The sequence below is a fragment of the Dermacentor andersoni genome, chromosome 8 (genome assembly GCF_023375885.2).
Source record: "Dermacentor andersoni chromosome 8, qqDerAnde1_hic_scaffold, whole genome shotgun sequence".
In the NCBI taxonomy this organism is placed as follows: Eukaryota; Metazoa; Arthropoda; class Arachnida; order Ixodida; family Ixodidae; genus Dermacentor; species Dermacentor andersoni.
Window position 1 is genome coordinate 125,522,309 of NC_092821.1, and position 13,448 is coordinate 125,535,756.

The following is a 13,448-nucleotide window of genomic DNA, read 5'->3' on the forward strand; positions in this document are numbered from 1 at the left end:
ATATTCGCAGCTTTTACTGTTGCTGAAAGCTAGCCGGGTTCGTTACTGATATTATGAAACCCGTCTATATCCAGCACTATTCCTGTGCATTTTGTGTTTCTGTTTCGTGATGCTTAGCGCTGTAAATGTGCGGTGATAATGTTCCCAGCGCAAGTGATCGTCCAAGTGCTGAGAGCTAGTTTCACGACATTGCATGGCTGTAATATGGCAGCGTTTACATTATATTACTGCGCAGGAAAACACAAAGCGATGAAAAATTCCTTGGTGATTGGGACCGCGTACGGCGACGACGTCGTACTCGTCTCCTGGCGCGGCATCTGGCTCCAATCAATATGCTGATTTCCGCTACCTCTCTGCCCTTTTCCCTTTGTCAGTCACGCCCCTCGACTCGAAAATCCTTCCAAAGTCAGCACACACTACCCCCGCCGGAGTGAAGGGATTTCGCACATCTAAACTTCGTGGCTCTAAAACCGTGCACCAATACGGCAGCTACGACTTGCTTCAGCCTCTCAGCATACCGTGCACTGAGTGTTCACAACGCCACGTTTCGACTTCGACGTTGTTCAGACACGCACACAACGCAGTGCAGGATTCCAATGAGGCGTTGCAAAAGCAGACAGGCATGACGTGCCTCCTGACGGTGCCTATAGACTCTGGGTCATAGGAGAGTACACCGACTATTCAAAGTGCTGCCTGTATTCATCATCGGCGACGTCGCCACCTGCTCTCGTCAAGAGAAGATGGCGCAGACAACGGTTCAAGGCCTGCACAGATGTAGGCTGACGTGGTTTTATGAGTGTTTTGAAGGAGAATGGGCTTCATGGTCGTATATGTCCTTGATAACGTTAAGAACACATTAAAGAGACACACGGGCTCATATAATACTTCGTATAGTAGCTCGACCCATCATCCCGAATCTGCTATATTGCTTATACGATACCAGGAAAGGTAAGGAGGAGGAATAAACGTTTATTGTGCAAAGCAGCGGAACGTGTTCTTTCTCCGCCCTAGGTGGGCGACATTCTCAGTCCGGAAAAGCTGAAACAACAAAAATTTGGTAATGAGCACATAGGGATGGACACAGAAAAAAGTTAGGAGTGGCATATGGAAAATCAAGATGACGTAAAGAAAAGCAAATTCGTACATCAGCAGAAGCATGAAATAACCTAATTGAAGACGCTAGCGGTACGATTCTATCCCAAGCAATGGTCGAAACTACAACGTTGCTTTGGGCAAAATACCTTTGCTAGAATCCGTAATTTATGCTCTTACATCATCTAAACTTATTAGGTGCTATCAAGAGGTTTCCTACGCTAGACATAGCCCTGAATCTATACCACGGCGTGCTTCACCCGCGTAGAAAACTGATCACTCAGCAACAAAATTCAGTCAAAGGATTCTCCAACAGAAGGATGTATATGATCAAGTTGGCGTTTATACTTGCCACCATTTTAATGGTTTCCTGTAAAGCTTGACCGCTGCCTGAGCAGCACGGCCCAATGATGAAGAGGAACCGCTATGGGGCTCTGTATGCGTGTGTGCCGTAGTGCAAGTGAAAGAGATTGTCATTAGTTCTTTTGTCTGTTTAGGCTAACGGTAAAATTCACCTGCGCCCTGCAATAAATGCCACGACAGAAAAAAAAAAGAGTGGTTACCACTGCTGGCCACACCATGCGCACTCCTGCAACTCGTTGTAGGCACCTCTACACTGCACCGTATTAGCGAGACAGCGCATGCTTTTCTGCATCTGAGGTGCCCACTCCGAGTGACCCCGATCGGACGAAGAAAGTTTGAAGCCGGACTCGACGCGGTCGCTAGCACGCTCACTCGCGCCCTCGCTCACACTTCGCGGCACTCGGCGTCGAGGAGGCGTCGCCGGAAAGGGCGTATACGAACGGCAATTACGATCGAATTCGCGGAAAGCCTTCGTCTCTGAGACGTGCAATCTCGTTCGGCCCCGAGGGCGAAATACGGCGCATTAAGAGTCGTCGCTCGGCGAGGCGTTCGGAGGAGATCATTGTGGTCGGCTAAAGTTCATCTCTCCGGAGCAAAGTGTGAGACGGGGACGACAGCTGCTTTACGACACCTGTTCTCGGGCTAGCTATATACGCTTCTTTTTGTGTGTGTAAAAAAAAAAAGAAAAGCAAGAAACAGTGTTTTTTTCTCTCTAAGCTGACCTACACCGCTGAACTCAATTAACTTACTGTTTTCTCTTATTGTGTTTTATGGTTTTTCTTGCAATTTGGTTTTGTGTTTAAAGTAGAAAATGGCAGCGACCTTCAGAGTGCTAGCCATTCCATTTTAAAAATATTTCTGTGCAGACAAGATAAGAAGGCCTATCTTCTCAAGGCGAAGCTTAAGCGTCCTCCAAATTATTTGATGTCATGCACTCTAAAATCATTTTTCTCCCTTTGGGGCATATCTTTGCCCCGCAACGATAAGCGCCAGTAATCTTGCTTGGGTTCGCTTTTTTTTTAACGCTGCACGCCCGGCATACACTTCCACGTCACAGACGGCAAGCATGTTATCTGCGTGACATAGTATTTTCGACAGGAATGTCGCGAGCGCAGTGTTTTCAGAAAAGGAAACGCAAGCAATAGAGATGGCGAATATTTCTTTGAGACAATGGTACCTCCCAAAATGTTGAACTCTTTCTTAGAGTCTGGCCGTGTGAGTCTTGTACACTCGTACGAATTGGTGGTTTGACTTCTCGGTGCGACTTACGTACCACGCCTGGTGCATTGCAAAACTGTGGCGCCAAGCTCACAGCTCTGACGGCAGAGCGCCAGGATCGGAAACTATTTGGTTCATGGTTTGATTTTCCCGGCTCTCTGGTTCCTGGTACCAGGATTTCCTCAGTTTCAGTTTAACATTTTTAACACGAACCTGACAAGGTCACATCAGATTGCTTCGTCGTCTGGGCATCCTCATTTTGGGGCTCACATAAAATGCTAACAGGCCTTCTGAAACGTAAATAGAGGCTGATTGAGTGAACAGGCCTGCAGCAACATGGCTGGCTACCATGAGAAAGAGAGAGGGAAAGGTTATTTCATGAAAACTACAGTGGTTTGCCTGGTGGCACGCCTATAGCATGCAACTCCAGCTAAACATGATTCTATGCGAAATGATACGCAAGAGACAATTGATACGTACGTAACACACAAAACGGAAAATATAACAGAATTAAAGCAACTCGACATTTGAGCAAAGTGTATCTCAGAAAGGTAAAAAGAGCACCCGCCCTGGTGGCTTAGCGGCTGTGATGTTCCGCTGCTAAGAACGAGGTCGCGGGATCGAATCCCGGCCGCGGCGGCCGCATTTCGATGGTGGTGAAATGCAAAAACGCCCGTATTCAGTGCATTGGGGGCACGTTAAAGAACCCCAGGTGATCGAAATTAATCCGGAGTCCCCCTATGTGGCGTGCGCCTCGTAATCAAATCGTTGTTTTGGCACGTAAAACCTCAGAATTTAATTATTTAAGGGTAAAAATAACGTTTTTGTCGCTCGAGGGGCACTATAGTCCATGGTCCAAATACGTGTTCTATCTGAAGGCGCGATCCATGAAGTACATTCAGTGGGAGCAGCAGGGCCGACCATTGCATTGCGAGAAAGGTACAAAATCTTGAGCCGTTGAACGAAATCCGTGGCTGAACGGCCTGATCGAGTCGATGAATTGACGTCACCAAAAGAGAAAAGAGTTACCGGCTTTCCTATTGACTCTACGGTCTTCTAGCTTGCAGAAGCGTGTCGCGATCTCAGAGATAATTCCACTGTCACTAAAATTACTGGTTACATAAAGTCGGATTCGTGGTAATGAGACGCTGCTAAGGGTAGGCATACAAAACGTTAGGCTGCAGTAGCTATAGTAGGTATAGGTAATCTGATAATTTCAAACAGATTAGCTGTCTATATGAGACCGTCACACTTCATGGGACACCAATAGAAATCGTCACCGTCATTACTATCATGACCAACAGAAGGAAGATTGCCTAACTTGTGTTCACATACCCCGGGTTACTTGATTCCTCATTGAGGCAAAAGTAAATAAAGGAGCAGCCGCCGTTAGCTGGCAAAGGTCACGTCTTTTGATTTGTTGGTAAAACAATAATATAAAACAAAAAATAAAAAATGCGCGCATCTTTGCATAATGTAATGCTCCAATAATACATGTTAAATGCAATAACCACGAACCGGGGGGGGGGGTAACCTAGAAGCCCGATTTTTATTAACCATGCGGTAAGAGGTCAACAAAAAGATTAGTAAGTGCAAGTAATTTCCCCTACATTGTTCGTGGTGTCATTGTTTGCTCGCTTCTTATGGTATAATCAAATGTAGCGACACGTGTGGAATGCTGCTGCAAGAAAAGTTTCACTCTAAACAAAGTCCGCGGATCGATGCCTGTGGCGACCAAGCATATTGCACGCAGGCGCACGAATGAAACAATTACACATGGCGGTGTGCCGGCAGAATTTATCGCGTATAAAATTGTCCTCAAAGAAACTTTGAAATGCTCTCATTGCTTCGTGATGCATTGCTTTGGATGACAGTGGTTTCTTGTATGTGACGCTTTGAGCATCTGTGGATTAGTTTCTAGTTGTGTTGATAAAAGAAGGTCAGCAACGCTGCACGGGACCGTCCATACCCCGCCGAGAATTGTGGCGAGAGTACAGGCCACTTGACCCTGTCTGCAAAGTCAATAGAACGGGATTCGTTCGGTCTCGCCAGTCACGTAGCTTGCAGAACAGTGCGCAGTTCCGGTAAGACAGGGTGACAGGTGATACGACGGCTCGGTTTCGCCGACACCAAGGCAACCAGCAGCGAGCGACTCTGTAAACTGGAACTGTCTTGTTGACCAAACGTCACGCCGACGGAACTCGTTACGCGGTATAACTCGCACGGCGCCGACGGTCCGAGACCGAAGAATAATCCACGGTCTTAATTTGGGCTCGCGCAGTTTTAAACCGGTGATCTGGGGCCTCCTCGTTCGCGGCGTTTTTTCCTTCCATGTCCTCCGCGGTGTAGTCTACTGACGTCAACTCATGTGTCACGCGGATGGCTGAAGCAGCGGGAATTATAAACCTATGCGTGAAGTGGCACTACGCCAGATGGTAAATATGAATGATTGGCCGGGGGTCACCGTGAAAACGGAATGTATAAAAAGAAGTGACGAAACGTAAATAAACAACTTGAAATTGCGTGCTTGGGATGAAATCCTAAATTTTTATACTGAGAGATAATCCCTCATGATTCTGGTGAAATATTCATATGTCACCAGGATTGCTGAGATTTCTTTTTCTCACCCCCTTTTTTTGTCAACACTATCGTCTATAGTGCTCATGCCCTGTGTGTTATGTGGTTTGTCGTGGTGGGCCTTCCCTCTTTTTATTCCTCCTTTTTAATTCACTTCTACGAGTGGGTGGGCGTCGTGTCATTTCCAGGAAACGGTTCTTAGCTGGCTACGTATGTTTACATGATTACTGATACCCAGCAAGCGTCTTGCTCTTCTTATTTTATGCATTTTCTAGTCGGTCCCTTCCTTAATTCCCTTCCTTAATTCGGTAACTCCCTTCCTTAACATAACCTTAACGTGAACGTTAACGAACTTGCGCAGGCAATGCGTGGACATTGAGCATATACTTGAAGCTTCGGTTTATGCGATAGCTCGCTATTGTGGCGCCATGTAGCTGGCTTTAGGCGAAGGACCACACGGGCCTCCCATATTTTCATGCACACCTCGTCTTTTTCCAGCTTTTGATATTTGCGTGATCAGGCGTATGACCTACAAAACGCTTCAGAAGAGACGATACAAACTCGTGCACACACGATGAAAGGACTATCGCAAGCAAATTTTTTTTTGGGATTACACATCTTGGAGGCACATATGACGCGTCAGAGCCTTCACATAACTAGCTTCACGAACTTGAACAATAAGCATAGGTTTCTAAGGTTGCTATTCTTCTGTATGTGCTGAGTGTTTTTGTATATTCTACACAAGCAGAGCAACTGTAGCAAGTATACAAGTAGAAGGTAAGGCGGCTGTTTTTGTTCTATATTGACTTTAAGCATGTTTTCAAAATGTGCTTTATTTCCACAGCTTTAATAAACCTTATGAACCTCAGATCTGACAGACCTCATACAATCATTAAACAATTCATGGTTTTTTTGAGAAGGCGGCGATAAAGTAGTTCCTTACGTTTGAAATTTAATTCGTCAGTCAGTCGTCCAATAAATCAAGGCAATGATGTTTCACGTCGCTCAGCATGAAGCCAAATCAATCAATCAATCAATCAGTCGATCGATCGATCGATAAATAAATAAATAAATAAATAAATAAATAAATAAATAAATAAATAAATAAATAAAGGACTTAATGAATGAATTAATTATTCCAAATGAATAGCTTGCTATGGTAAGCACAAAAGGAGGAAAGAGGGAACTGCTACAGTTTGCCTAAGCGACGGCAAAACTACTTAAACGGCATCTGCGGAAGCCTCGCCCATCCACCGGCATGCAGGCTAGATGCGTACCTGGTAGTCCGGCTTGTGCTCCCTAACCTCCTGGAAGCACTGCTTGACGAGCTCGAACGATGCGATCGAGTCGATGCTGTAGACAAGAAGGAAGGCGTGGCCGTTGGCGATCGACAGCCGACGCATGGCCGGAAACTGATGATCGCCAGCGGTGTCCAGGATGTCCACCTGAGCGAGCCGCATGCAAGGGTGTTACAACTCGCTCAGCATGAAGCGAAACAAAAGTACGCGGTGCTGTTCAAAGTACATGAAACCTTCACCGGTGTTTCAGCAAAAACGGCATTGACTAAGCACAACCATATAGGTTCATTGCTAATTTTGTTTGCGTTGGTACAGAATTCAAATTAAGCAGGAACGCGAAAGCAGCCGCGAATGCGAGAACACTCATATCTCTGCAGTGCAGTTGATTTGGTCGACGACAATGATAGGCGAACAGCAGTTACGCGGACGTGCTACGCTGGTAGATTTCGTAATCAAGGTTAGTAAGGGGGACAAGTTAGGCGCTCGATGAATATCTTAGTTATCCCTTTTTACATGTGAAGCCAGCTTTCCTGTAATACCTCTCAATAAATAGATGCTCCATAAATTACGCTTTATTACACTATCTCCTGTATGGTGGGACAGCGGGGAAAACAGAAAGTAGGCAAAATAACATATGGTTAAAAGGCAAGTGGTGTACTCATTCAATTAAAGAAAATTAATGCATGCATAAAGGCGCATGAGTTCGCGAAACGTTCAGCCGACTCTAGATTCTTCTCAAAAGGAGATTGCTCGTGTCCATCTGCGAATGTTTATTCCGGCTGATGCTGTGGAAAACTGTGCAAGTCTTACCGACGCATAGCACCACTGCGCCAGCTGTCGCGTCGGTGTGCTCACTATTGGCCAAACTAAAATTTGTAAAGATTTGTTAGAGCTTCACTACTGTTTTGGTCATCACAACAGACGCGCACTTTTGGATTGAAGCTTTCGTTCGCTCTTCCCCTAATTTGCATAGACGGGTTTCTAGCTAAGTAAATTGGGCCTGCTCCAGAGGCAGTATAATCAAAGGTGGTGAATCGGTGGACGCATCCTGACAACAGTGCACGATGCGGGCCCTCTATAGGGTTTCAATGGGGTTTGTAACGCTGGTCGATTCTGGAGGTGACCAAAATTAAACGATAAGTCCACACTACGGCGTCCCTCATGATTCACCGTGCAGTTTCCGGACATTAAACCCAACAATTCTCTTTCTTAAGTATATATTATCTTCTCTGTAGTCTGCGGTGTCCAGTGCATGCCCACCTGGCCGTATCAAATTAATTTGAAGAAATCGAATTATCCGAGAAGGTTCGGTCTCCCACCTTGAGCGTCATCGACTCGAGGTCGAACTCCTTGCAGAAGAGGTCCTCGACCGTCGGCTTGTAGCGGTCCGAGTACGTGTTGAACAGGAAGCGCTTGACGATGGAGCTCTTGCCGACGCCTCCGGCGCCCAGCGTCACCAGGCGAATGCGGTACTCGCTGTCCTCAGTCATCGCCCACCGCTGCACCGGCGTCGGGACGCCAACCCTACACACTGCTGCCGGGACAGCCGGCTGGAGTCGACCTCCTCGTTTAACCTGCGGGTTAAAGACATTCGCGGTTTCAGTTGAGCAAATTCTACCAACACGCGGTTTATGAGCTTCCGATGTGGGCCAAAAACATCGTTGAAGGGAACCTGACACTGTTCGAGACGTGCTCTATAATTGTAGACTCTGAGCTCTTCATCGTAAGAAATAGTTTTAAACATTATGATGCAGTAACACTTGATACTAAAGTTCTATAGTTCAATATTCATATGAAGCTCACAGTTAACGATGCCTAGAAAAGCACATCATTGTCTGTCGGCTTCATATGGTTGTGTTCGAGTTACTCGCTTCCCCTTCTTTTCATTTATGAAATTTTCATTATGCTACACTGTAAAGTGAAACAAGGCGCTTATAAAAAGAAACAACCCATAAGCACGTTTGTTAATTTGCATTGCACCTTATTATTTTACAGGTTTTTTACTATAGAGTAATCTGTAACAAGATGTAGATATTTTCAGTTTATATGGCTGTCATTTGCAGTGAGAGGTCAACTTGAAAGCAGCATGCACATGTATTCGTGAATCCTAGTGTGAATTCGTTGCTGTTGTCGGACAACGAGTGCTGGCTGATTTGGCGATGGCTGTCGGCTAACTTTACAAAGATGATTTGCACTGGCTGGTGTGCTGAACGCATACTTTAAAGTAAACGTCACTTGTAAGTAGAAATGCGAGTACAGTGGTTATTTGAAATTCAACCGAATAACCGATATATTTCTCTAGTTCCAAATACAACAGAAGAAGAACACAGGGGTTGGAAAACTATTTACCTCAATACATGTAGTGTTTTTCAGAAGTCCGTAAAACTAGACAATATGCATAGGTCATCAACAATTGAATGTTCATTATACTTGTTTCTGATTGTCTTATCGCGGTACGTACTTTAAGCGGTCAGTAAAAAGGATATATACCGGCTGTGGCGGCCGCTTTTCTGTGGGTGCGAAATGTAAAAATGTCGTGTACCACTTTTTAAGTGCACGTTAAAGAATACCATGCGGCCAAAATCAATCCAGAGTGCCCCATTACGGGGTGTCTCGTAATCATATTGTGGTTTTGGCACGTAGAGCCACACAATTTTAAACCTTTTCTTCAGCTCTTAGAGGAATACAGCACAAGGACTAGGATCATGCTATCTGCCATAGGTGACATAAAAAAATTGTTAACGCAGAAATGAAACACACTGTATATATGGTGTGACCTATACTTTCTCGGCACGCATTCGTCAATGACCATAGCATTTCCATATATTCAACCTTAACCAAAAGCAACAAGAAATTGGACATCCAAATTCTAGAATAATTCTGAAATACAAACGGCAGTATTGGATACGTATTCGAAATATAGAATTCTGACCCTCGCTGGTCGTTTTTTCGTTGGTTATGTCGCTATGTCCCAACAAGCACAGCATGTAAGCCTTCTGCGAAAGCTAGCGAGCTCGTGCAATGATCAGAGAGTATTTATGCATGTTTCTGCCATCCGCTGATTGGCTGTGATGCTGAGCGTCGGGATGTTCATTCAGGCCCACAAACTGGCTTGCACATGCTGAAGCAAGGTCTGACTACGGGCTAGTTGGAATTCCATGGTATAAATGGTAACTTACAGCGCAAACATAGACGGAGGACAAAAAGGACGACGTAGACAGCGCTTGTCTACGTCGTCCTTTTTGTCCTCCGTCTATGTTTGCGCTGTAAGTTACCATTTGCACATGCTGTTACCATTAGCGTATATGTGGCGAACACTACGTGCGACAGAGCCTGGCAGAGCGGGACACGTTTTCGGGATTAGGCTGCCGTTATTGATCGCGGTTAGCCCACACGAAACACACTTGAGGCAGTGCCCACGCGGAGGTAAAAACAGAAACAGGCAGGACACCGAGTCTCGCGAAACGATTGCTTGCGTGCTTCGCTAAATTAGACGATGATGACGACGAAGAAGGTGCGTGTGGCCCGTCTTGCTGAAACGGTGCAGTGTTGCGAATGTTCTATAGCTGGCCTTGGCGAACCAAAGCTTTAGTTAGGCGTGCTCTTCGCGTCCCTTACAACAGATACACTTTGTGGATCCGAATAAAGCTGCTCTTTCGGCCGATAGCCAAGCATTCAGAACGACAGCAGCCTACGCGTATCGAAAAATTACATGACATCTAAGGCTCGTAGTTTGATCGGCTATATAAATTTCATTAAATATTCGCTTACTAATTAAAGTACCAAGCGTGGTACAATGCGCGCACAGGCAAACATGAACAGATCTCGCTCGGTGACCGCGAGCACAGCGTGGAGCCAGCGATTCGTGCTGCCGCTTGCTTCACCGCGGGTCCAAAACTTAGATTACGTGACATTAAACGCTAAGTGCGGTAGGAAAACAGCTCACACGACCCCACCGGCAATCCTGGTTCACGCTTAGACTTTGCATCCACCGCGAATTAACTCTGAGACACCGAGCGCGGGCCGCTTATGTGCGCAGCCGCGCGGACTGCCACGCGCAGCCACGGCCGGACTAGAGGAGGAGACGCGCTCCTCCCCTGGCGCGGTCTTGATCACGTTACCCCCTGCATTGAGCGCGTGGGAAGGCGGTGCGCATCAAGCCACCATCCTTCTCGGCTAAGCCTCGCAAGCCCAAACCTCATCCTTCACTCAACACTGAACAAGCACATGTCCTTTGCAAAGTTCAAACGAACGCTCTCCTCACGCCACTAATGCTCTACTACTCCGGTTGGCGTAGCACATATCACTTCCCTAACTGTCCAGAGATAAGCGCAGATACAAAACACATTCTGTACTCATGTGACACTGCCATTACCTCTCCTTATTTTCCTAACCCTTCCCCTCCCTCCTGGAGTGCTTGGCTTCACTCGGACTCGGCGGATCAACAACGGGCAGTAGCGCTCTGCGTTACTGGGCCTTAGTGTTGGCTTTAAATAAATTTTTTCTTCCTCCTCCTCGCAAACTTTTTCTGTCACCCAAAGCATACGCCGCGCGGGGCGCGATATTATCGCACTTGGACTTTATAAGGAAGGTCACGTCGTTAGCCATGCCGAATATTCGCCTGGAGTGTCCATATAACAGCAATAAAAGAAGTCAATAGCTATTCAAGTTTTCGAATATTAAATATACGTACACTGTTCCAGCAGACTACACGTGGATGTCAGGCTCCCTATAGTTAGGAATGCAGAAACACTCGTGCAGTTTACTTTTGGCGAGCGCTATATAGTGCGCTGGCTCACCAATGTAGTCCGGAGTCCCTACGCAACGGCTGCTTTGATAGCCGAGTGTCCAGCTTCGGTATACGTTAAACCGCACTTTCTTTTTTACAGAAAGTCCATGCAGGCAAGTTGTTCAGTTAACGAGAGGTGAATGCGTGTCCTTTGAATTTATAGGAGCCTCAGCGAGTTGCCAACAGCCGTCTCGTTTCGGCGGATCCTAAGCTGCCTCCGCGATCGCCACCTTGCGGCGTTGCTGCGCAGTTGTAGATATCGAAGGAGACGACAAGAAAGGCAGACGGCCGGCGACTTTCTCGGCCTCGTTAGCGGTGCCAGACACCGACAGCTCATTTGAGACAGGAAATTACGGTGCCCGATGCCCAAGTTGCGGAACGGAAGGAGCGGCGGGAGAATCAGGGGGACGCTTAACAATAACAGAAGCGTCTTATAAACGCACAGAGGACAGAAGAACATTGCCCAACGCCCGTGACTCAAAGCGCGCCGAGCGGCGTTAAAGGATTCGCCGCAGACGAAGGTGACGTCATTGACGTCAAAGAAAGCGCGTGCCGAGAGCCTTGACCGGTCGACCGAAGCGGGTACGAAAGGAATTAGAAGTAAAACATTCCGTTCTTACGCGGAATAGTTTCTTTAAGTTTCGAACGGACATTGTCTGACCATAACATAGCCCGGAAATCGAGCCACTCCTGCCATCACCGATTTTCTGTGTCTTGTTTCTCTTCTATATGGCAGCGTTGAAAGGAGAAAGTGGGAGCTAGCTCGAGCAGCAAAACGCGTACTATGGCGACAGATCGTCGCTCTGGACAATGATTTCCTTTATTTTCGTGCTATTTGAAGAAAACGAAGCTATGTTCTGTCCTGATAGAAGTGTGCACTGCTGGGCGGCTAGAGCTGGCACTCTGTTGCAATCAGGGGTCGGCTCTTCTAATACAGAGTGAAATCAGTAAAGGAGAGATGGAGAGAGAGAGAGAGAAAGAAAGAGGAGAGAGAAAGGCTAAATGAAAGGCAGGGAGTTTACTGAGCCCGGTTGGCTACCTTGTACGGAGAGAGAGAGAGAGAGAATTGAATAACGATTAAGACATTACCGGGGTAGTTGGAGAAGTATGGGAGAGGCCTTTGCCCTGCAGTGGGCGTAACCAGGCTGATGATGATAATGATGATGATGATGATGATGATGATGATTATGATGATGAAGAGAAGGAGAGAAAGTGGAGAGTTCACGCGGACATCAATGGAAGCAGTCTGTGGCTTTCCTATAGGCATGAACCAGACCCTTCGGCATTAACATTTGCATATGTGAAGTCTATTGATTTTCGGTTGGCTTCAATGTTGATGTGGTAGACTGATCTGACTTAGTTGTGCGCAAAAAGCATATTTAGAGGCAGCCTGTAGAGTATCACAGACCTACATAAACTGCCCTGCCTTTTTTGCCTTTTTTATAAGTGCAAAGTATATAGAATTGCTCAAGGCAAAAGTCTTTAGGAAGTCGGCTAGTTTCAGTGTGTCTATGGTTCATAGATCTCCAGACAAATTGTGGGCAAAAAAGTTTATATAGAGTAGTCGGCAAGTTGTGCAAGCCTGTACGCGCACGGGGTGCCTATAGATAGAGTCTATGTAGACTTGATAGAAGATCTCTTGATCTGGGCGGATAAGCTTTGTATAGGCTTTATAAATGAATTCTATAAGCAGAATTTCTATAGCTCGTCAAAGAAGAGATCACTTTTTGACTCATGGTGCCTTGTATAGTTGGATACGTGATCTTTTCTTTATGTGGGAAAATTAAGGGTTTAGAAGATTGGTGCGTTCAGTCCCTGACTACACCTTGTAATGGACTGTAGCGTCCTCGTCTGCTGCACGGTACTTTTGCGAAAAAGAATAGAATATTTTTTTTTATTCCTGTGTTTTGTATTTTAGTTTGGGACCAATTTTTTTTTCTCCGATAATGTTCGGCAGCTCAGAAATTCGAGGAGCATGCGAAAGCAAACTCAGCCAAAAGGAAAGAAAGAACTGCAGAAAGACGCTTCTGCCGTTCAAGCGGCTACGTGAGGTTCCATACGAATTGCCTCCGGGATATTTCGCGCCGTAAAAGTATTCCAGACATGCCGAT

At 46.2% G+C, this 13,448-nt stretch overlaps 1 protein-coding gene across 2 annotated transcripts in view; it reads right to left on the bottom strand.

The window, feature by feature from the left end:
- LOC126526065 (GTP-binding protein Di-Ras2) overlaps positions 1-13,448 on the bottom strand; it is a 227,603-nt gene that overhangs the window by 8,524 nt on the left and 205,631 nt on the right. For both annotated transcript variants that reach the window (XM_050174062.3, XM_055067743.2), the window contains 2 exons: positions 7,868-8,122; positions 6,528-6,695 (listed from right to left, as the gene is read on the bottom strand). In XM_050174062.3, coding sequence (XP_050030019.1) covers positions 6,528-6,695; positions 7,868-8,038 — 339 coding nt within the window. In that variant the 5' untranslated portion in view covers positions 8,039-8,122. The remainder of the gene's footprint in view (positions 1-6,527; positions 6,696-7,867; positions 8,123-13,448) is intronic.